General features: G+C 43.4%; 1 protein-coding gene across 1 annotated transcript in view; it reads left to right on the top strand.

The window, feature by feature from the left end:
- Nucleotides 1-6,702: 6,702 nt before the first annotated feature.
- LOC139367114 (Rho GTPase activating protein 21a) overlaps nucleotides 6,703-25,568 on the top strand; it is a 102,969-nt gene continuing 84,103 nt past the window's right edge. Inside the window, exons 1-2 of the mRNA XM_071105170.1 lie at nucleotides 6,703-7,100; nucleotides 8,139-8,380. Coding sequence (XP_070961271.1) covers nucleotides 8,306-8,380 — 75 coding nt within the window. The 5' untranslated portion in view covers nucleotides 6,703-7,100; nucleotides 8,139-8,305. The remainder of the gene's footprint in view (nucleotides 7,101-8,138; nucleotides 8,381-25,568) is intronic.

Here is a 25,568-nt window from a genome sequence, read left to right on the forward strand (position 1 = left end):
CTGAACTCAAACAATTTGAACCAATAACTGACATGGCTTTCAGGATCTTTTAAACAGTGTTCCAGTGCGGTGTTGTCGGATTGATATGGATAATGAATGTACTAAGAAACCCTAATAGCTTATGACAAAAAAACTCTATGCACATATTCTATCCAAACATCAAGTCCAAACATCAAGCCATCAATAAATAATCACAGAAGAATTCAAATAAATCTAAAATTCCTTTCAGGGTTTCACCCATTTCATCCACTGACAGATCTGAAAGTGTCATTAAACTCAAATCATCTGTCGTCAGCACTAATCATAACGAACACAATGGTCGGTTGGAGCTTGGAGACAGACAGCTGTATGATGGTGTGGTGTGGTGGAGACTAGAGAGCCAAATGTTTCTCTTTGCTACTCCAAGCCTGTGCTCCATGAGTCAGTGTGGGCGTCAGCTGGGCACTTGGATGAAAATGCCAGGACTCGCTTTCACCATCTGTCACCAGTTAGTTCTCCTCCTGTTCTGAGCCATTTAGTTATTTATTAGTCCACTCCCTTAGTTGTATGTTTGGCTGTTCGGTTCATACAATTATTATTTCCTTTAAACTTAGGTTCTTTTTTTTTTTTTTTTACAATAATAGCTGTCTTATACTGTTGCATTGTGGGAAATTCTATCAGGCCTAACTTTGGAAAGTTGTTTACAGTAATAAGGCTGTTCCTCATGTCTGTAGGCTTTTCTGTTGGATGCTTTTAATCTCCAAACTAATGAATAGAGTACAAGATGTTCAAAGGAAAATCTGTGCTCCACCCGTGGTGTTGGTTTACAAGCCTCCCCATATTCTCCTGGGATGTGTATTTGTCTCTGGGTGACTAAAAGTCAATTGTGCATATCACTGGACTACACTTCCCAACATGCTTCACTTCACACAACATGCACTTGGGGAGAGTTGTCATGTGGCCATGCACACTTGCCTCTTAATCACTTGAAAAACTAAACAGACATTACATAAACATATGCACATGACCCACACATACATATACACACATCTAAGAAAAACATTGGCTTAATCTAGGATGAATTCCAGGCACTCAGCTGCTCTGTCATTAACACAGCATGATGGGCCAACTGAAAAAATGAGAGACCATACAGGCGGTGGACTCTCCGTTCACTGACCGTCACGTTACTTCTCTCAGGTACTTTAGGAGTCATTGACTTCATCCTTCAACCTCGTCCCCTTCAATCTCCTTTGTAATCCTCCATTTGCAGACCACCGTAGTTTGTGGTAGGATCGTTCACATACAGTTCAACTACTGAGTTCTGTGAGCATTGTGAATGCTGTAGGCCTATACTTTCAAACACACTCTGCCAAAAAAAAGTGTGCCATCAGACAATGAGGTATCTGCAGGGAAAGTTTCCAGCACTCTTTAAAAAAAAAAATGTATCCCCTTTTTTCTCCCCAATTTCGTGGCATCCAATTGGTAGTAGTTACAGTCTTGTCTCATCGCTGCAACTCCCGTACCGACTCGGGAGAGGCGAAGGTCGAGAGCCATGCATCCTCCGAAACACGACCCAACCAAGCCGCACTGCTTCTTGACACAACACACATCCAACCCAGAAGCCAGCCGCACCAATGTGTCGGAGGAAACACTGTACACCTAGCGACCTGGTCAGCGTGCACTGCGCCCGGCCCGCCACAGAAGTCGCTAGTGCGCAGTGAGACAAGGATATCCCTGCCGGCCAAACCCTCCCTAACCCGGACGACGCTGGGCCAATTGTGCGTCGCCACATGCACCTCCCGGTCGCGGAAGTTTCCAGCACTTGACTTCCCCATAATAAGGTTATCCCGGGTAAAACGTAATGGATCACCTGCAGTCAATGGCCCTCTCCCAGATGGATGACCTGAATAATAATCCTGCAAACAGAGAAGTAAGATAGAAAGATGGAGGTGGAGAAGACTGATAAGAGTCCAGGTGGCAGGTTGTGTGATGGTGAGATTGGCTTACACACTCAGAAGACCCACCTATACATCCACAGCTCCTATTTAGCTTTTTTCCACTATACATCTGTGAAACACAGGCTTTGAGTGGGTCCTGAAATACAAACTGAACTCCAGCCTGATAAACACTCCTCTTTCACTAAGAGCATCAGTTATCCCAATTATCGTAGGTTGGGATTAGTAGGAGGCCACCCTTCCACTGAACTACAGGGCATTTTGTCTCGCCTGTGTATGTGTCATACAGAAGGATCAATGGCCACCATTGTGCTGTGACTCTATGTCCCTTATCGAACATCAGCACTTGGGGACATCGGTTAACTTACCCCTTGCGCTAAATGTCCCCCACGCCACCCTGGGAACCTGCAAGGCATTGTCTGTCACCTTGGAGCGGGATCCGGTGAGAGGGAGAGTGGACAAAGAGGCGGCCAGGGTTCTTATGCTGGGGCTTTGTAGTGCTCCGCTGAAGGAACAGAGGACAGGGCCGTGCAGTGAAAGTCGGCTACAGGTAGACTGGGAGAGCACAAAGAGAGCAACATGGGAATTGGGTCTTGTGAATGGTCACACATGTATGCGCTTGACATATGAAGCCTCTGAGTCGGTGTTTAAACAGAGCGGCATGGATTTGATTTCAGATTACCTGGACAACAGATTGAACGTGTTTACTCCCTAGCTTATTGTTTCTTTGTTCTACCTTTTGAGAGGTGTCAAAGTCATGTTTAGCCTAGGGTGGCAGGTAGCCTAGCATTTAAGAGTGTTGAGTAAGTAACTGAAAGGTCGCTGGTTTGAATCCCTGAGCTGACTGGGTGAAAAATCTGTTGATTCAGCAAGGCACTTAACCCTAATTGCTCCTATAAGTCGCTCTGGATAAGAGTGTCTGCTAAATGACTGGAATGTTAAATGACTAAAGAATGTTACACTTTGACAGACAGGTAAACACTGTATATGTCCTTTGATAGACACACACACTGTGGTTGTACTTTGTCTACTGTACATCGTGCTCCAAGTAGAGGTAGCTAGGGGGCTTCATTGATTGATTCCTGTTGGGTTTCATTCAATTGTGCAACTCCCAAGTGGTCACAGACGTCATTTCAATGTCTAGTTTTTATTTACGTTTGATCTATTTGTCAACTAATGTTAATTGAAAGGGTCAAAACCATTGAATTCTTTGGATTTAGGGTAAAAGTTAGGTTTTAAAAAATCCTGAAATTCCTTGATGTTGATGACTTGAGGCCAATCCAATCAGTTTTCCACGTTGATTCAACATCATCACATTGGATTGTTTTGTTGAAAGGTCGTGGAAACAAGGTTGATTCAACCAGTTTGTGCCCAGTGGGTCAGTTCCAACTCTACTTGTTCATCCTTAACATCACCTCTTCCAATGCTTGTAGCAGTGTTTTTTTTTAAATGTATTTCACCTTTATTTAACCAGGTAGGCAATTTGAGAACACGTTCTCGTTTACAATTGCGAGCTGGCCAAGATAAGGCAAAGCAGTTTGACACATACAACAACACAGAGTTACACATGGAGTAAAACAAACAAACAGTCAATAATACAGTAGAAAAATAAGTCTAAAAACAATGCGAGCAAATGAGGTGAGATAAGGGAGGTGAAAGCAAAAAAAGGCCATGGTGGTGAAGTAAATACAATATAGCAAGTAAAACACTGGAATGGTAGATTTGCAGTAGAAGAATGTGCAAAGTAGAAATAGAAATAATGGGGTGCAAAGGAGCAAAATAAATAAATACAGTAGGGGAAGAGGTAGTTGTTTGGGCTAAATTATCGATGGGCTATGTACAGGTGCAGTAATCTGTGAGCTGCTCTGACACCTGGTGCTTAAAGCTAGTGAGGGAGATAAGTGTTTCCTATTTCAGAGATTTTTGTAGTTCGTTCCAGTCATTGGCAGCAGAGAACTGGAAGGAGAGGCGGCCAAAGGAGGAATTGGTTTTGGGGGTGACCAGAGAGATATACCTGCTGGAGCGCGTGCCACAGGTGGATGCTGCTATGGTGACCAGCGAACTGAGATAAGGGGGGACTTTACCTAGCAGGGCCTTGTAGATGACCCGGAGCCAGTGGGTTTGGCGACGAGTATGAAGCGAGGGCCGGCCAACGAGAGCGTACAGGTCGCAGTGGTGGGTAGTAAATGGGGCTTTAGTGACAAAACAAATGGCACTGTGATAGACTGCATCCAATTTATTGAGTAGTGTATTGGTCGAGGATCGGTAGGATGGTCAGTTTTACAAGGGTATGTTTGGCAGCATGAGTGAAGGATGCTTTGTTGCGAAATATGAAGCCAGAAGTATACAGTGTTGCTGTCACCTACCTAAAGCCTTTTATTTTTCATTGATGAACGAACTCAATTAAACAGTATTTAGCCACCACACATAATGCAGTGTGTGGGATAAGGCAGAATTGTAAGCTTCGTGGGCTAATGCTGTTTTTATTGGCTGTCTAAACGCAGGAGATATTCATTTCAAGATTATATGTATCATATGTATTAGGCTCCCGAGTGGTGCAGCAATCTAAGGCACTGCATTTCAGTCCTAGAGGCATCATTACCGACACCCTGATTTGAATCCAGGCTGTATCACAACCAGCCGTGATTGGGAGTCCCATGGGGCGGCGCACAATTGGCCCAGTGTCGTCCGGGTTTGGCCGGTGTAGGCCGTCATTGTAAGTAATAATTTGTTCATAACTGACTTGCCTAGTTAAATAAAGGTTAAATAAAATAAAATCATGTACCTCCTCATATCCCTCTTCTTTGGGTAGAAACTAGGGTTATTTACAAGGCCTACTTCAGCACCTGATTCTGTTTCAACCTACAACAGGATAATAGGAAGCCGTGAAGCTATGCTAGCTGAGGTAATGCTACGTGTTCTTTAGAAGTGTGCCCTAGAAAACATCACTGTTTGTTTTTACTTTGTGAGATGGTAAATTCAGCGTTTTATTTTCTGCATTGTAACTCAACATTTTATATCAGTCAAATGTCATTCCATATAACAAATTGAGAAATTGAATGCCATTTGTTGTTTGTGATGGAAAAGCACCAGTGTTTCTTCAGTAGTCATAGCAATTTCTCAGTCTACAAAATGTTGCTGTAAATCAACTTGGCTGCAGTAATTAAAGCTGCTACAGTATGCCCACAGTATAACTCTGTGATACCATTTTCACACTACTAAACCTATCATGAATGTCCCATACATAGTGTATTAATAAACAGCATACAAACTAATATGTTTTTGCTACCATAGTATGCAAACCCCTCAAAAAATAAAGCTCAAGCCTGCACTGTCTGGTTGAGGGTCCAGCGGCTCTTTAAACAATGGATTCTCTCTGAAGCTAGGGAGCCCTCAACACATAATGGGTCAAAAGAGTCCTCCTATTGTCCCACTTCTATTGTTCTGTTGGAGTGGACTGCAAACAGAACATTGTCCCCCTTTGTCTTTGTCTGGATCAGCTGTGGAGCCTTTTTCATGCATTATGGAGTCCCATGTGTCCGCCATGCCCTACATGTCACAATAATACAGTTAGGGATCCAGCCCGTGAATGGCAAGTGGCATATTACAACTCAAGGAACATGTTGGAGCCATTCAAGAACTGAAGGAGGGGGAAATGTGTTCATGTGGCCCCTACTACGTGATCCTACGTGCATGCCTTCTGTTGAAAAACATCTAGCACTGTATTTTTTGGTATCTCACATTCTACTGGAATATTTAGACTAGCTGAGTATAGAAAAACATTTATGGATCTTGCTCAAAGAGCTAATATTATCTATGACATGCCAAGGAAATACACTGAGATGTGGAAATAGGCCTATGGAAAAAGGTTCTGATAGCTTAGCATAATATGAACAGGGAAGGAGGTTCTCTAGATAAGATGTATTGTATTTTTCTTAACAGACTATGCAGGAAGCTATTTGTCAAAGAGCCAGAGGAGAACAGGAATTCCAGCTCAGCTATGCCCATCACGCCAAGGCCCTCCATTAACTGACACTCTTTTCTGACAAGAGTTGACTGTGCTCTGCGCTGCACTTTGACTCATTATGGATAGTAGGTTACTATACACTGTACCAGACCCAAATGAAAGTGCAGAATACAAAGTTTTGGCATCCTCCAGGTTAATTCAACTGGGTTATGTGAAGCTGGCAAGACATAGTGTCACGTACTCTCTCTCTCTCTCTCTCTCTCTCTCTCTCTCTCTCTCTCTCTCTCTCTCTCTCTCTCTCTCTCTCTCTCTCTCTCTCTCTCTCTCTCTCTCTCTCTCTCTCTCTCTCTCTCTCTCTCTCTCTCTCTCTCTCTCTCTCTCTCTCTCTCTCTCTCTCTCTCTCTCTCTCTCTCTCTCTCTCTCTCTCTCTCTCTCTCACACACACACACACCAAAGTTTTTAGCGGGCTTCCACAGCTCACCAAATTACCTTTAGATTGTTTAATTAGGCCTATAGGTCAAAGCCCTTGCATCAATGATCCTGTAAAAAGCCACTTGATTGACGTGTGTATTTAAAAAAAAACACCCTGATCAAACGTTTAGTGATGTGTCACTGAAGTGACCACTAATATTCCTGGACATTTTACGTAAGAACCTGTCCAGTTGGCTGGGTTTAAAAACACGATTTTAAACGTTGAATGTGATTGGATAATAGACCCGAGAGTGAGCAGAGGGGCGGTGTTTGTAGAAAATCGGAGATTCGTCCATCCTGCAACCTAGTCTGTTGCGCGCTGCCAACAGGGACCAAAAAGGAATACGACGAATTACTTTTTGTTTCAATTCTGTTATGAAATGTGGATGAAGAACCCTCTCGGATTTTATGAATTTTAATGAAGAACAACGCCGTGAAATTTCTCGCGTGGTCAAAATAGTAAATCTATTGTAATGGGCGTTTACCTTGTTTTTTAGCCTGATTTTCCTAACAGGTAGCTAGCCTTAGCTATCCAGTGGTAACTACTCAAACGAAAATAGCCCACTTGTTGTGGTCTTTGGTAATGGTAGTCAGCGAAAACACACTTGCCTTTGACACATTGCCTATTGCTTTTGAATTACTTCTATGAGTAACAGTCATTTCTCTTCTTCTAAAGTGAGGACAATGTATCATTTTGTGTTACGGAGTTCTCCATGAATTTGTAACAGGTAGGTTGCTCATGCAGATGTACTGTCCTACCGACAGCTTCAGTTGCTGTTTGTTTGATACAAACTTGTGTTGTGATACAATGTTGTTTTTGTAAACGCATTCGCCGAAAGCGTTTCAATTTAGAGCTGGACCGAATTATGTGGCTATTTTGCGACAACTATAAACCATAGTTCCATTGAACGTTCTCTGTGGTAGTTCGTTGTGTGGCTTTGGGCGCATGATGGCTGATATTTGCTCGTGCTTTTATTGGCAACCTATCCAGAAAACTCGTGCGTCAATCTTAGGCTACTGTGTGTATGCAATCCAGTCGTGTCTCTAAACAGAATAGTATTTGGATTAATATCAATTTTATTATGTATTATGCATATCTACACCTGACCATTTGGCATTGGACATCGGTCAAGCATTGCAACAAAGTAATAAAATAAATATGAAAAAAAACACCCTAAGCGACTTGGTCGTTATACCACATGCTTATCAAAAGGCATGTAACCCAGCTGTCGACTGTCGTCAGTATCTCGATTTAGGTCAAACAAGTGGATACCACAATCATGCTACAATGACAACAACCCACTTCATTGCATCTGATGGCAACTGAGATCGGACCATGCAGGATTATGATAATCACAGTTCATTGTTTACAAGCAATAGTAGTGTAATACAGTACAAGTAGCCATCTCCTGCCGAAGTGCTCTCAACAGGATTGGATCCTGGACTGATGCGCAACTGAATGTGGAATACAAGAGCAATTACATTTGTTTAGAGATGGCTTATATTGAATGTGTTATTGTGTTGGTCTTTCGTTGCATAATAACCAATGTGACAGAGTATATTTGACGGCCCATGGGTATCCCACCAGTGTGTAAACATTTGTGAATGTAGCCTAATAAACTTTTTTTTTTTTTTACTGAGACCAAGAAGCACAAGACCCAGTCATTCAAATGGCCTACTGGGGAGGTGCTTGTTGTGAGTCTCGGATAGGGTGCATGTATTCATTTCATCATCTTTTAACTTTCTACTGTGTTTATTCCATGTAGAGTTTTACAATCAACGAAAATGAAGAGGGAGGACTGTGGTGTGGATTAGAACCCTTTCTGCTCCCACCGTGGCTGAACGGAGTAGCCTATCGCTTGGTTTTGGATCTCTCCCCCTTTCTCAATGTGGGCTCCAAAGGACTTTTGCCTTGGTGGTTTGAAATGAAATAATGGCGACACGTTGGACTGATTCACCGCAAGACGATGAAGAGAATAAACACGGAGACGTATCTCGAAGTTGTGAGGTAAGACTTTTCCCACATTTTAGGTGTGGTAAGGCTGAGAATGTGACAGTCCCCGTAAGCTTGCGGTGCAATCTCACATCAGACAAGTGCTTGTTTCTAATTGTGACAGTGGCGTGTCTTGCCCACCGACAGCTGTAAAATGGTGTGGATATGTGTGTAATATTGAGTTTGTTAAATTTGCATAGACACAAATCCTAGGAATGCATTTTAATCACCAATGTAGTCTAGAGATAACAGCTGTCTATCACTGGGGTGTCAATCAACAAGCCCTTTGATTAGAGTTCCTGAACCAATTCAAAGGAGATGTTGTGCTCTTGAGGGCATAATTTCAGTGTGATCCTTTTTATCAACACTGGCACTGTGTTGCACTTGCTACACAATGTTTTGTACTTGGTTCACGCTCACTAGTTATTGAAAGTTATGCCGGAAACAAGCACAATGCACACCATCTGTTGGAACAGCAACACATTTGAGACTATAGCATTTACCTCAGACCCACTGACTATAATAGGTCAGACTTGTAATGCTTTCATTGTTTTGTAACCCACAGAATGTTATTGTGATGCATGGAGGACTTGATGCCATGCTTGTTGTTAGTGATGTACAGGTAACTGCCAAAATAAAGCAAACACCACCATAAAGTGTATTTATTTAATAGGGTGTTGGGCCACCACGAGCCAGAACAGCTTCAATGCACCGTGGCATAGATTCTACAAGTATCTGGAACTCATTCTTCCACAAGAAATTCCATTGGTGTTTTGTTGATGGTGGTGGAAAACACTGTCTCAGGCACTGCTCCAGAATCTCCCATAAGTGTTCAATTTGGTTGAGATCTGGCGACTTAGACGGCAATGGCATATGGTTGACATATTTTTCATTCTCATCAGACCATTCAGTGACCACTCTTGCCCTGTGTGGATGGGGACATTGTCATACTATGGGGGCGTAGCCATGGTAGCCAAAGCAATGTCCTGCCTATCATTTCTATACATGAGCGTGATGGGATTGCTTAAGTAACTCAGGAACCACACCTGTGTGGAAGGGTCTGCTTTCAAAATACGTTGTATGCCTCATTTACTCAAGTGTTTCCGTATTTTGTTGGCAGTTACCTGTACATCAATAGGGATATGTCTGGAATACAAGGTGGTTTGTGTGTGTGATGGCTCATGCCATCTGTTATTTCAGGCCAATAGGTACACTTGATGCTGACCGTCACCAACACTTGCTGAATGCTATTACAAAGACACTACGCGACACTGCTGTTTGATAATGATCCTCACTTTCATAAACCCATGACCTTTTGCGCTGCTGTGAATCCCGGTGCAAAGTTTCTATGTACAAACTCCCACTGAGTGACTTAAGTGTTGCAGAGCAATGCGACGGCATTCACATCTGCCGGCGTGTGAGGTGACAGAGTTCGCTTCTCTTTTTTTATAACCACTTTCCGAGTGCTTACGGCATCCAAATAGAATTTCCATTTGCTGATCTAATCTTACTGTCCGTTTTCTGGCCAGCTAAGATAAATGCCACATTCTAGAATACATCTCTAACCTCATCCCAAGCCCCCATGAGCACAGTGGCATCCACAGTTACATCATCTTCATCAGAGGCTGGCTGCATGTCATAACAGTATAGCAGCAGCATGTTTTGGATTAACCCGTCATGTGAAATGGCAAAACCACTACTGCGTAATCCTCTTACCCAGTGCAGGAGTGTGTACTGTATGGATGTCAAATCGTTGGGAGCAGGGCAGGCAAGGAATGGATGGCAGGGGAGTGTTGGAAGGAAGGGGCGCCATGGAAAGGGGGAGTGAGGTGTGCAGGTGTGATCATTGGCGGTCAGAAGTTGTCTGAGGTAAGCTATTCTGAAGTCCCAAGTTCGAAGCGGTGTGGATCTCGAAGCTCAAAGCAGACAATAAAGCCCTATAATACATTAGGAAGCAAGCATGGAGGGAGAATAACACCTAAAAAAAACTACAGCATACTTGGTTCCATATTCTGGAAGGCTATGACTTTTATAGCCAGGCATGGATCTGTGAAGTAGCCTTGTGGTTTGGTTTTACTCCCAGCAGTTGTTCCAGTCTAGTACCTCTCAAGCCACCTAAAGATTTCCTCTTCACCAAGTTAAACTATAACCACAGTTTCACAGCAGGTGATTCTGAATCCTTCAGCAGACATAAATTTAGCATCTATCATGTTTTTGTACAATGTCCTCTCTTTCTCGCATTCCCCCTCTTTCCCGGTACTTACTACTGTAAGCAAACATGTACTCACAGTCCCACTTCTTCCCTATTTCGTCGCTGTTTCACTTGTCTGTGCCTTACTTTAACGCTGTGCTGCTGGGTGATTCTATGGTAATGGAATTATGCTGAGACTCAAATTTTTCACTTTAATAAACCATACAGCTATGCAAAATGGCTACTTTGAACAGTTTACACAGTAAAAAAAAAACACATTTACTGTAAAACTGCAGATGCAAAGTTTGCTAACATAATTGCGGTAAAACCTCCCACAGTTTTGTTTTGTAAAATGTGCAGTGGAAATTGTTAAAAGTAGTCATTGTGCATAGTTATACTGTGTGTTAAACATTGAAATACATAAATACAATACAGTTTTCGTTTGGTATACATTTTGAAAGTGAAAACATTTCAGTCTCATTGTCATTCCATTACCATGGAATTGCCTGTCTCAAACTTTGTTTTTGGATGATAAATGTCCACAATTGCAGCTGAGGGCTCTTAAAGACAGTGGTGGAAAAAGTACCCAATTGTCATACTTGAGTAAAAGTATACATATCCTAATAGAAAGTTATTCAAGTAAAAGTGAAAGTCACCCAGTAAAATAGTACTTGAGTAAAAGTATTTGGTTTTAAATATACATAAGTATGTTTTAGCAATTACATGTACTTTTGATACTTAAGTATCAAAAGTAAAAGTAAAATTATAAATAATTTCAAATTCCATATGTTAAGCAAAGCAGACGGCACCGTTTTCTTGTTTTTAAAAGGTACGGATAGGCAGGGGCACATTCAAACACTCAGGCATTATTTACAAAAGATGCATTTCTGTTTAGTGAGTCAGCCAGCCTGTAGGGATGACCATGTGTTCTCTTGATAATTGCATCAATTTCACAGTTTCCCTGTCCTGCTACGCATTGAAAATATAAGGAGTACTTTGGGTTTCTCAGTAAAAAGTACAATATTTTCTTTAGGAATGTAGTGAAGAAAAAGTTATAAATACCCAATAAAAACTAGTAGTACTTTAAAGTATTTTTCCTTGAGTACTTTACACCACTGTTTAAAGACCCCAAAGATGACAATGCAGGACCGCTCTGCCCAAAGGCCTATGTCCCAGTCCTCTATTTGAAAAATGACAGCGGTCAAAGGGGAGGTCCTCCAGAGGTTAATGTAGGATCCTGAAGAACAAATGCCCCTCTTATTTCACAATTTCTCCTTTCAAATATGGAGGTAGATGGAAATGCAAAGATGTAGCCACGTGTCAGCGCTGTGCTCTTTACGCCCGAAGCCCCCTTTTGTGAGCAATAATCAGCACCTGCGGCCTGGCATGTGGGAACTGGGCAGGTGCTACTCTGTACCTGCTAACACACACGCAGACACACACACTTCCATCCCTTGTCTCGTACCCAAGCGCCACTGCTTATGAAATCCCATTCCCTCGGGTCTGAGAGTTCAGGCCCCAGGCAACCAGGGCAGGATAGAGGCTGGGGGGGGTTGTAGTGGAGCTGCCTCTGTCCCATTCACTCCCATCCCCTTAATGAGGGAGATTTCAAGGCCGGTCTTCTCCTAACCCCCTCTCCCCGGCTGTGAGGAAAGTGACGGTAGCCACGCAGGGGTAATTTAGGCACAGCTGCTCACAGTCATTAGGAGAAAAACACTCCACATGCACACCCCACTCCTCAACCCCCCCCGTATTCAGGGCTGGGTCCAGCATGACCAGCTGAGGCCTCTCTCCTCGTGAGTGTCTGGCTCTGGGGTTCATCCTGGGTGATCCCCACTTACCACTCTCAACTAACCCAAACATGATGCTCAATCCACAATTAGAAGGACCTATGGTCCTGTTGCCTACCCTTTCATTCACATAATACTATGGCTGTTGAGCTGTTTGCTCAGAATTTGTGACGTATTGATCCGTTATAAAAGGATGTTAGTGAGGAAGGTCTGTCGCTGTCTCTCCCTAACCAACTACCTCTGACTATGATGGTTCAAACCATTTCATTGTGTTCGTGTTGATGCAGGGGTGTGCATTCCTGCACTAGGTCAGTGCCGGTTGTCATTGTACCCAACCTCCAATGGCTATCTGTGTTTCCTCTTTCCGACATGTATCGATCCATCCCCTGCTCAGAGAGAGAGAGAGAGAGAGGGAGGGAAAGAGGAGTAGCTGTGTTTTGAGTGCTGTTGATGCACTCCTCTTTCCACTAGACGTAGCCTCTCCCTCCCCTGTAAATCCTGCTCTTTTATCCCCGATGCGTTTGTCTTTCACTCGCCCTCTATTCCGACATGTTTTCTGTGACGCTATATTTAACCCCAGGGGGTTGAAGTAAAAAAATAAAAACATTATTTCCTTCCCTGACATTCTGCTTGAAGCCAGAATGCCAGTTTCCAGAAAGCGCTATTTTTAACAGTGAGTTTGATGTTCTGTGGTCAGTGCACTCCATGTGGACTGTAGTGTCCATGTGAATGCTGTCCGGTTTGGGTGGAAACTCGAAGTGAAAGACTTTCCCACAGTCTATCCCAACACCACAGTCCTCGTGTCAGACACATTTTCATGTAGTCCCAGTCTCAATTACGCCTTTTATGATCTCACTGTTACGATGAGCTGAAGTTTTTTTCGGGGGGGGGTTGAGATTTAATCTCATCCTTAGTAAATATTTACTTTCATTTTGTTTTGTCATTTATCAATGCTTAAGTTAGAAATACAAATGAGCTGGAATTGTGGAGATTTGAAAAAAACGAATTTGCTCTGCTTCTCCCTCGTCTGCAGCTCAATGCCCTCTATATGCACTTTCCTCAAGGTTTCTTCATATAAACAAGTCCTCAACACAAGCCCCTGGCCTGAACTCCACCCAGGGAAAGATCATTATGCCCCCCCCCCGTACAAGAAACACACACCCTGTCTTGGGGGATTTACCAGGAGTGTCCTTTCTAAGGGCTTTCCCTGTATGCAAACACCAAGATTGGCCCTCAGCCTGTTATTGTCACGACTGTGAGTGTGTGTCCAATGTGTTTTTGGGCATTCCCTATCTGGGTCAAGCCTGCCATCAATTGCCCCTTTTTTTTTTCCTGGAAGAGACAATAGGAAGCTCTGACATGTGTGGCCTCGTTGGACTGAAGGTCACCTATTCATAGCTACTTTGCCGTGGTGTGTGTTTCATTTGGACACACCTACTCATTCCAGGGTTTTTCTTTATTATTACTGTTTTCTACATAGTTTTGATGTCTTCAGTATTATTATACTACGAAATAACACATATGGAATAATGTAGTAACCAAAAAAGTGTTAAACAAATCAAAATATATTTTACATTTTGAGAGTCTTCAAAGTAGCCACCCTTTGCCTTGATGACAGCTTTGCACACTCTTGGCATTCTCTCAACCAGCTTCACTTGGAAGGCTTTTCCAACAGTCAAAGGTGTTCCCGTATAGCACTTGTTGGCTGATTTCCCTTCACTCTGTGGTCAAACTCTTACCAAACCATCTCATCTGGGTTGATGTCAGGTGATTGTGGAGACCAGGTCATCTGATGCAGCACTCATCACTCTCCTTCTTGGTCAAATAACCCTTACACAGGACAATGCTGGGTCATTGTCCTGTTGAAAAACAAATGATGATCTCACTAAGCGCAAACCAGATGGGATGGCGTATCGCTGCAGAATGCTGTGGTAGCCATGCTAGTTAAGTGTGCCTTGAATTCTAAATAAATAACCGACAGTGTCACCAGCAAAGCACAATCACACCACGTCCATGCTTCACGTGGGAAATACACACGCAGAGATCATCCGTTAACCAACTCTGCGTCTCACAAAGACACGGCAGTTGGAACCAAAAATCTCAAATTTGGACTCATCGGACCAAAGGACAGATTTCCACCGGTCTAATGTCCATTGCTCGTGTCTCTTCTTATTAATGGTGTCCTTTAGTAGTGGTTTCTTTGCAGCAATTCAACCACTAAGGCCTGATTCACGCAGTCTCCTCTGAACAGTTGATGTTGAACTCTGTGAAACATTTATTTGGGCTACATTTTGTGGCTGGTAATTCTAATGAACTCTGCTCTTCCAGTCCTGTGGCAGTCCTCATGAGAGCCAGTTTCATCATGGCACTTGATTGTTTTTGCAACTGCTCTTGAAATGTTCTGTATTGACTGACCTTCATGTCTTTAAAGTAATGATGGACTGTCGTTTCTCTTTGCTTATTTGAGCTGTTCTTGCCATAATATGGACCTACACTTTTACCAAATAGGGCTATCTTCTGTGTACCACCCCTAAATTGTCACAACACAAGGAAAGAAGGCACACCTGTTATTTGAAATGCATTCCAGGTGACTACCTCATGAAGCTAGTTGAGAGAATGCCAAGAGTGTGCAACGCTTTCTTTGAGGCAAAGGGTGGCTACTTTGAAGAATCTCAAATGTAAAACATATTTTGATTTTTAAAACCTTTAAAAAAAAATTTGATTCCATATGTGTTATTTCATAGTTCTGATTTCTTCACTATTATTCAAAAATGTAGGAAATAGTAAAAATAAAGGGAAAAAACCCTTGAATGAGTAGGTGTGTCCAAACTTTTGACTGATACTGTATGTGTGGTCGTTACCTACCACGCGTTGACCCCATTTTTTCTTTGCGTTGACCCCATCTTTTCTTCTGGTCGAGGGATGAAGTCCCCTCACGGCTTGGCCCTGCTGGATGTTATATCTCTCTCTCTCTCTCTCAAACTGGCTATGAGCTGAATGCCATTATGGCACTGGAGAGAGGGACGGATGGATGAAGAGGGGAGGGGGTCAGGAAGAAGAGAGATTAGCTGGTGGAAAACATGCCAGCCCTTTTCTTTCTCCCCCCCCCTCTTTACTCCAACTGGCTCACTGTCACAGCTTCTTCTGCCTGGATGCCCCCGTCCTTCTGGAAGATAAAGGGACGGTGTAGAAAGAAGTGGAGGAGGGGAAAGACAGGCAGACAGACACTGCAGCACCAGTCTAATGCTCACTGAAGCCGAGGTGGTGTCCATTACATATGCCCAAGGCGTCTATGCTGCCTCTGTCTTTCTGTTTCTCAAGACACGCCACACTGATGCTGATATGTAGTAGTATGAAGTACAAGGACGCAACTTCGCCCACCTTACATTGCGGTCGTACTCTCTCCGTTTCTCCTTTTTTTTCTTTTTTCATTTGTTTCCCTCTAGTTTTTATTCATCAAGTCACAGATAAACACTGTCGGTGCGGATGGATGAATGTGCGTACAGAGGGATGGGCATTGTCATGCCAAATAGTGACCGGCTGCCAACTCCTGCTATGAGCCTGATCAGCCATCCTGTCAAACCCCCCCCCCCCCCCCCCCCCCCCCCCCTCTTTCTCTCTGTCTCACTCCTTCACGACACAGATGCTAAAAGTTTAGTCTCTTTCAATGCCTTTTGACGGCCGCTGACTAACACTTATCTCCCTCCATAACAGAAATTGCCTTGGAAATATGGTTTCTTTGATGTGCAACTGCGTCATCTTCCAGCTACTCTTCAGCTGATAGGCTACATGCAGTTATTATACCAAACCGATTCCCATAAAGACAAATTATGCTCAATTATTGGCAGTGGCATCTAAATGTGCACCTTTGATGTGCGTAGATCTCAGACCACAAATCTAATGGGGAGAAGTTGCCTGTCCTTTTCGTTTCCTTACCAGTAATTTCCTGCATACCAGCTTTTCTCCTGACTTGCAAATCTACCTCCAAAAGCACTTTCACTTCTTTTCCTGTGTGTTTTTCAATGAGAGCTTACGTAAGGTTGTTATCGGGGTCATATCTTGAGCTCTGGTGTTAGTAGGGGCTTTGAGGTTCTTGGCAGGAAACCACATTATTTCCTGTCGGCGTCAGTACTGAAAATCAGCAAGGGCACCCTGATGAATGAATGATTTCATGAATGAACGGCAGAATGAGGGAACGGTAGAGAAAATGTTGTTCTTATTCTAATGTCGGAGGCCGATGTTTGGTGTTTTTGTACAATATCCTTTGGCCAATGTATTGGGAAATCTTAGAAACCGAGACCTGTAGTTGACCTGACACCAAAGCCCACTCACTGTATGTCGGTTCACAGTTCAGTTCACCTAGATTAAGCTATTTGGAGTAGGTGTAGTTTAGACTGTGATACAATACCATGTCTCTGTCCCTCCATGGCACATGCATGCGCTGTGTGTTGTTCAGAGCAGCAGGGCCTGTGCGTTGGGCATTGATTTTGCGTGTGTGTGTGGGGACGAGCGATGGAACTGCACGTCTGCACCACACGATCCATAACTCAGGATTGATTGGATTATATTGGTGGGGAACGGGGTGATGGTGCTCTGGACCAGCCTATTCCTGGTAGTGGGAGGATGGGATGGAGGGGGTGCACAGCCACGTTTCAGCAGAACGTTACAACAGCATGTTGTTCAGCTGCTATTTATAGGCAGAGACTCACACGTGGTATTTTCCAAATTCTTTGTTGTTGTTTGCCCTTTTCATCTTTCCTCTTTCCAGATGTTTTGGACACATTATGTATGAGAGTGACAGATTTGTCTGGATTAGCTTAGTCCCCATCATGCCTTCCACAGCCTTTGTCATCTTTGATCTTTTGCATTAGCTACATTGACGAAACGGCAGCTTTTCATTGGTCACACCACATTTGAGATTTTGCCAGTTAGCCTAATGGCTATTTTGAAGGATTATGCTCATAGGGAGCAGAGCAGTCATTTCCGAAGTCAGTCATGGGTTGTGATTATGTACCTGGGGGAGAGTGCGGTGGTTACAGGGGCCAATGGCTATGAATCCTCCCACTTTGTTGATGCGATGCCGTGGATGGGGCCCCGAGTGGGTCATCCAGTCTAGACATGGTGAGTGGCCAGAGTGACCTGCCTGACACCAGTGTGTTTTGTAGCCTTCTGACCCACAGTGGTCCCCTGAACGTGCTACTGCCTACACTGTCAGACACCTCTGATATATGTTGATCCCCAAACCTATTCCTCTGTCACCTACATCCATTCCACATAGAGTTATCACAATAACTAACAATAGAAAGATGGGTTAGGGTTTCATAAGCTGATTCCAGCCTTAACATGCTAGATACACTCCTGAGCATTTCTTTCACATAGGTCTAAAGTCTGCACCAATGGGGCTAGAGGTATAGCTTGGCAGTGTTAGTGTGTGTTGGTTTTAGCTATCCCTATGCACACAGGCTATTGGATTGTTGAGCTTTTCCCTTCAGGCAGTGGCAAGCTGACATCCTGTGGTTCTCTAATTTATTGTGTGCGTGCGTGTGTTTTTTGTGTGTAGTAAGGTAGTATAAAAAATGCATGAAGGCCCTGTAGCCCTCTACTCAATCTCATTGCCTGCCACTGTTAGGCTGGCAATTAGTCATGGCCTCGGTAATTTCGGTTCTGATGTGAGCATCACAGGTTTCAGTGATGAAACTGTTAATGTCACAAAATAATAACCCTCTGGATATGATAGAACATCAAGGGTTCCAGCAGCACTCAACTCTGCATATTCACCCTTCAATAATCCAGTGCTCTCATATTCTTTTAGCTAATCCAGTCTCTTGGGTTTTATTGGTTTTGTTTTTGAGATACTGAGTAGAGGTCGACCGATTTTAATCGGAATGGCCGATTTTAATTAGGGCCGATTTTTCAAGTTTTCATAACAATCGGCATTTTTGGACACCGATCATGGCCGATTACATTGCACTCCACGAGGAGACTGCGTGGCAGGCTGACTACCTGTTATGCGAGTGCAGCAAGGAGCCAAGGTAAGGTGCTAGCTAGCATTTGTCCAGGTCGCAATTGTAAATGAGAACTTGTTCTCAACTTGCCTACCTGGTCAAATAAAGGTGAAATAAAAAATAAATAAAAATAAATGTAATTTATTTAAAACTAGGTAAATTGTGTCACTTCTCTTGCAACAGAGTCGGGGTATATACAGCAGTTTGGGCCACCTGGCTCGTTGCGAACTGTGAAGACTATTTCTTCCTAACAAAGACAGCCAACTTCGCCAAACGGGGGATGATTTAACAAAAGCGCATTTGCAAAAAAAAAAAAGCATCGTTGCACGAATGTACCTAACCATAAACATCAATGCCTTTCTTAAAATCAATACACAGAAGTATATATTTTTAAACCTGCATATTTAGTTAAAAGAAAGTCAGGGAATATGCAACAGTTTGGGCCGCCTGGCTCGTTGCAAACTAATTTGCCAGAATTTTATGTAATTATGACATAACATTGAAGGTTGTGCAATGTAATAGGAATATTTAGACTTATGGATGCCACCCGTTAGATAAAATATGGAACGGTTCTGTATTTCACTGAAAGAATAAACATTTTATTTTTTAAAAATTTTGTTTCCGGATTTGACCATATTAATGACCTAATACTGTGTAGTATTTCTGTGTTATGTTATAATTATGTCTATGATTTGATATTGGTCAGAGCAGTCTAACTTGAGCGGTGGTAGGCATCAGCAGGCTCGTAAGCATTCATTCAAACAGCACTTTTGTGCGTCTGCCAGCAGCTCTTCGCAATGCTTCAAGCATTGCACTGTTTATGACTTCAAGCCTATCAACTCTTGGGATTAGGCTGGTGTAACCGATGTGAAATGGCTAACTAGTTAGTGGGGTGCGCGCTAATAGCGTTTCAAACGTCACTCGCTCTCAGACTTGGAGTAGTTGTTCCCCTAGTTGTTCCCCTTGCAGCGTGATGGGTAACGATGCTTCGAAGGTGGCTGTTGTCGATGTGCTCCTGGTTCGAGCCCAGGGAGGGGCGAGGAGAGGGACGGAAGCTATACGGTTACACTAGCAATAAAGTGCCTATAAGAACATCCAATAGTCAAAAGTATATGAAATAAAAATGGGATAGAGAGAGAGAGTCCTATAATTCCTATGATAACCTCAACCTAAAACTTCTTACCTGGGAATATTGAAGACTCATGAAAGCTGGTGGTTCCTTTTAACATATGTTCTCATGCGCATGTTCTGAGCAAGGAACTTAAACGTTAGCTTTTTTACATGGCACATATTGCACTTTTACTTTCTTCTCCAACACTTTGTTTTTGCATTATTTAAACCAAATTGAACATGTTTAATTATTTATTTGAGGCTAAATTGATTTGATGTATTATATTAGGTTAAAATAAAGTGTTCATTCAGTATTGTTGTAATTGTCATTTTACAAATAAATAAATACATTTTTTTTAAATCGTCAGATTAATCCGTATCGGCTTTTTTTGGTCCTCCAATAATCGGTATCGGCGTTGAAAAATCATGATCGATCGACCTCTGATACTGAGATAAGACTGTTAAGAAAAGCCGGGTTTGACTGGATGTTTATTTTTTACTCGGGCGAGAAACTTTGGACGTGCTCCGTCTTTTTTGAGGGTGGGGCTGCGTCACTCCTTTCTCTTGCTCTCATCCAGGGAGTATTCCTCCTGTGAAGAAAATAGATTTATGCTAAAATTAGTAAATAAATATATAAAGGAAGGAAGCCGGTGAGAGTACCCGCATTGCCTGCAAACTGCAGAGTCACTCAGGACTCCTCTGTGGAGGCAGATGCACTGCAGAATCCTCTCCGTCTCACTCAAGACGACACAGCTAGGAGCTTCTTAAGACTACCATCTTTCATAATGACTTTTACATTTGACAGTATAGGTGAGTGGGCACAGTTGCAGTGACTCTAACCTGTTCTCGTCTTGCTGGAGTAGAGTTGGTTTCAGGACTGTCAGCAGCGGGGGGAGGTAGAGGACTTGTGCCTTCTGTCCTAGTCGGTTTGGTGCCCCTCTGACGCAGCACCCCTTCCGATCGGTGCAAGCTATCACAGCTCCTCCGACTGCCTGGCACGGCTGCAGACACCGGCACCGAGAGTCACAGCACAGCCTGCTGAGAAGACTGTCAAGAGGGGAGAGAGAATCTGCCTCCCAGGACTCTGCAGGTGTAGCTCCCAATTCTGTCACTCGTAGGTAACCATGGAAACTACTGTCCATCAATTTAGAATTGGACCGTAACCAAGGAGTGTTGATGTCTCTCTTGTCACGGCAACAGACACCAAAGTCTCTGAGGATCTCCTGCATCCCATCTTTTTTTGTGGTGTATTTATGTGTTCACTGGTCCTGCAGTGTACTAATGTATGTATTATTAAGATAGTGTTAATGAGCTTTGAAGGGGATGCCCACATCTGACAAAATGCCCGCTGGACGCACAGATGGGCATAGGGATGCTGCCGCCTCCTGACGACGTGTTGTCCACCCTGTCCATACCTCCTCCTGTGCCAGGACACCGGAGCACGATTGGTAACAGCCAGGGTTGGGGGAGACACAGTTGACACTGACAGGCAGCCCTGGGGCAGTGCCCCCCCCCCGTAGCTAATCATGGCTCACCTCAAGGTGCTGGACTGCGTGATGAACAACAACTGGAGCGCTCTCTGTGACCTGTACTGCGCCTGGAGCAATCAGGTCGGTCCTAACTCTCTCCGCTAGCTCCTTCCTTAGATGTTCTGTGAAGTTGACAACGTGGCATAGAGACGTTACTTCTTCATTGAGAAAGCAGCTTTGATGCAGTGTGGCATGGTTTATACCCCCTTTCTCCTCGCAGCTTCACTCTCATGTCCCTTCTCAGCCCCTCTCCTCTACTGGTGTCTAAGAAAGGCACCCCTGACACCTTGCATATTTCTAGCTCTATTCGCTACTCCAGCGTGGCACAGGAACCAGTAAACCGGTGTCATGGTGATCTCTGGACCGTTACCCTGTACTGTAGCGCTGCATAGTTAAAGTTACATTGAGTTGTGCAGTATTTATGTGTGACGTCTGTTTTTATTTTGGGAGCAGCACTGCAGACTACAGTACTTCCTCTCTGTGCAACGTGTGTGTGTGCACGTGCATGCTTGATCTGCTGTAGGCTATTTACTGTAGTGCTGTCTGTGGACTTGTGTGTGCGCATTTGTCTCGTGTTCAATTGGGCACTCTTCTGTGGCAGGCTACTTCAATCTTCTCACTGCAAAAGCAACACTGTACTTATTGTTCCCAAAATTATTTTTTTGCGCCTTCTCCCGTGTGGAGTGACAGCAGGGTTGCTCTCTCTCGCCCCGTCCGCTAATTTAATTTTAGCCGCACTGAAAGTTGTTTGTGTCCCACGCCGAACTGACAGCCCTCTATTTGCTGTGTGGTGCTGCTGGCTACGGCCTTTGTGTACCGGCTGCACCCAAGGCTTCATGAAATATTCAGTCAGACACCTGGCCATGAAGGGAGCAGATAGAGAAGCTCCATCCCCATCGTATCACTCCACTAACCCTCACTCTTAGTCCCTTTAAAGACCAAGAAATAATGCGTAACAATATAACGTTGATCTGTGTGTTACAAAAGGCAAATATCCCCTGTGTGGTATTTCAATATGTTGGCCACTTAAAAGAAGATTAGTCACAAACTCCGGCTTTGAACTTGTTCTTTTCTTTTCTTTCTTTCTTTGCCGGACGGCCAGACAACGTTCCAGTGTACAGTGGGGTTCAATAGAGTGATTCCTTTCATCCTCTTTTTAATGCAGGTTTTCTGTGCCCTTGCTCGGCTCCCTTCCTGCTAGATGGGGATTAGGCTGCTCCGTGTTTGTATGGGGCCCTGCTTCTTTTGTTGAATATTCAAGACCACACTGCAAAACCAAAACTTGGAATATCTCATCGGAGATCAAGTTCCAAGGGGAGACAACTCTTTTCATCAGCCGACAACACAGTGAAATACAACAGAGACATTTGCCTTTGTTGTCCATCTGCACGTGTATGCCTTCTTTCACCTTAGTTAAAACAGTGCGCAGGGTTAAACAGCATTGTGGGAGTGTGTGTATGTGTGTGTCACAGGGCACCTTGTCACAGCCCTGCTCTGTCAAACCTCTGATCTCTGATAGAGGAGGTGGATTAATAATTCATAGTGGGGCCCAGCAGTGAGCAGCCCAATTAGCTTCCGTTGCATCTGGGGGGGCCCTGGGGAGCAGAATTGGCCCACCTGCTCTCTGTCTCGTGTGTGTGTGTGCGAGCGAGGGATGAGTGTGTATGCGATGGGCTGGGTCTTTGTCTGGACCTCTCTGGAGGATATTCCTCACGCTACCTACACCCCCCCCAGGGCCACACCCTCACTGGAGGGAGCGGAAGATGATGCCCTCCGGTGCAAATAGATGGGGAGAAATTTACAAACAAAGGAAATTGAAAGCAATACAACAGACCAGGTGGGATTGTAGTCAACATGACAAACTAGGATAACAATCCAAACAACCAACCTGGGGGGAGACTCCTCCCACTCTGTTGGTAAGCTCACATTTGGCTCTATGACTGTGCAGCCCCTGACACTGGGCCTATCCTGTGATTTTAAACTGGCCTGGCCCTCTCTCTCCCTTCTCTTTGTGGAGAGGAATTCCAGGCCGCTGGCCTGCACAATCGCCCACCAATTAGCATATGAATGCTGCTTAGGGGAAGTGAGTGCAAGGGTGGGAGGAGGGGAGGGGGGAGTCCAAAAAAGTTCAAAATCGGTTGCAACACACTGAACAGACACTTGCCGTGTCAGAATACCCATACTTGCGCCCTAAATAGTAGGCCGTTTGAGTATGTGGGGGTGGGGTGAAAGAGTTTAATAGTATGCCACGTTTTGAAAATGTAGTATACTTTAAATGCCTGGATGTCATACTGATTTTGACTTTGACAACAGCTGATCAAGTAGGTATGGGGATGTGCTTCCCGAAATTAACGAATAACAGGAAGCAATGCAATCGATCATGACCCCATTATCAGTATTCAAAAATATATTTTTTGTAGTAGGTACATTTTTGAAAATCGAGTGGTTTAAATACCAGAATGTTATGCTCATCTCAGCATTTAATCTCGTAGAATTCGATGCACACTTTCCACATTGCACTGGATGAGGTGGGCTGCGAGTGATAGACCCTAGTTCTTTCAAGTAGCTAAACATCACAACTAGGCTACTTAATTGGGAACATGTCAAATAGCAACACTTTTCCGTTGGTGTTCAAATGTAGGCTAAGTAGTTTTTGTTCTCAAAATTATCATGGGTATTACATCGTAGGCTACATCTTTAAAGACAAGTATTTTATTTATGGGGGGGGGGGGGTTGTTCTCATGTGTTTCTTGTTCTCTGGACCTTCATCGGAGCTTTTAAAATAAAAACTAAACCATCTTTTGATTTCTGAACGTGTCTGCACCAGGGACTCGGAAAGTGGCTGCGTGATTGCTGTCATGCTTATCAGGCCTTTTGATTTGAGCAAATGGATTGTTTTAGTTTTGAAGGCTAGGCTACGTATTTTATTTTATTTATTTATGGATCAAAACGTAGCAGTCATTCTGATGTTGTTCCCAATGATCAGTGCATTAGTTTGTTGCTGTCCAACGGTTCTGAATTTGCGACGCAACCGACTGTCCATGTTTTTGTGTGCAATAGGCTTTGATTTGAACATTTGAAAATGTTTGTGTGTACAAGACTTATTTTATTTATGCAGTCCCAGTCAAAAGTTTGGATACACCTACTCATTCAAGGGTTTTACTTTTATTTTTTACTATTTTATATATTGTAGAATAATAGTGAAGACATCAAAACTATGAAATAACACAATTGGATTCATGTAGTAACCAAAAAAGTGTTTAAAAAAAAAATGTATTTTATATTTGAGATTCTTCAAAGTAGCCACCCTTTGCCTTGATGACAGCTTTGCACACTCTTGGCATTCTCAACTAGCTTCATGAGGTAGTCACCTGGAATGCATTTCAATTAACAGGTGTGCCTTCTTTCCTTAATCAGTTTGAGCCAATCAGTTATGTTGTGCCAAGGTAGGGGTGGTATACAGAAGATAGCCCTATTTGGTAAAAGACCAAGTCCATATTATGGCAGGAACAGCTCAAATAAGCAAAGAGAAACAACAGTCCATTACTTTAAGACATGACTGTCAGTCATTACGGAAAATGTCAAGAACTTTGAAAGTTTCTTCAAGTGCAGTCGCAAAAACCATCAAGCGCTATGATGAAACTGGCTCTCATGAGGACCGCCACAGGAAAAGAAGACCCAGAGTTACTTCTGCTGCAGAGTATAAGTTCATTCGAGTTAACTGTACCTCAGATTACAGCCCAAATAAATTATTCACAGAGTTCAAGAAGACTGCGTGAATCAGGCCTCCATGGTCGAATTGCTGCAAAGAAACCACTACTAAAGGCCAACAAACATGAGCAATGGACTTTTGACCGGTGGAACTCTGTACTTTAGTCTGATTAGTCCAAATTTGAGATTTTTGGTTCCAACGGATTATCTCCGGATGTGTGGTTCCCACTGTGAAGCATGAAGGAGGTGTAGGTGTGCTTTGCTGGTGACACTGTTGGTTGATTTAGAATTCAAGGCACACTTAACCAGCATGGCTACTACAGTGAAGGAAAAGTAGCCAACAAGTGCTCAGCATATGTGGGAACTCCTTCGACTGTTGGAAAAGCATTCCAGGTGAAGCTGGTTGAGAGAGTGCCAAGAGTGTGCAAAGCTGTCAAGACATGGTGGCTACTTTGAAGCATCTCAAATATAAAATACGTTTTAATTGAACACTTTTTTTTGGTTACTACATGATTCCATATGTGTTATTTCATAGTTTTTATGTCTTCACTATTATTCTGCAGTGTAGAAATAAAAATAAAGAAAAAACCTTGAATGAGTAGGTGTGTCAACTTTTGACTGGTACTGTATGTTACAGCACTTTGGTTTCGGTAATAAATATGTTGAGATGGATCCAAATGATCTGTTTCTATCTTTAGTCATTTTTAAATAGGATAGATGGGCTTATGTGGGTACCTGTTTAGGTCGAATGTGATTGCCGACTATCAGGCTGTGTCATACTGCTTACTAAACGGTACGTGACGAGTACATACCAAGTAGTACGCTAGTATGGGTATTCAGACATGGCCACTGGCTTCTTCAGCCCTG

Source organism: Oncorhynchus clarkii, chromosome 15, assembly GCF_045791955.1.
Source record: "Oncorhynchus clarkii lewisi isolate Uvic-CL-2024 chromosome 15, UVic_Ocla_1.0, whole genome shotgun sequence".
In the NCBI taxonomy this organism is placed as follows: Eukaryota; Metazoa; Chordata; class Actinopteri; order Salmoniformes; family Salmonidae; genus Oncorhynchus; species Oncorhynchus clarkii.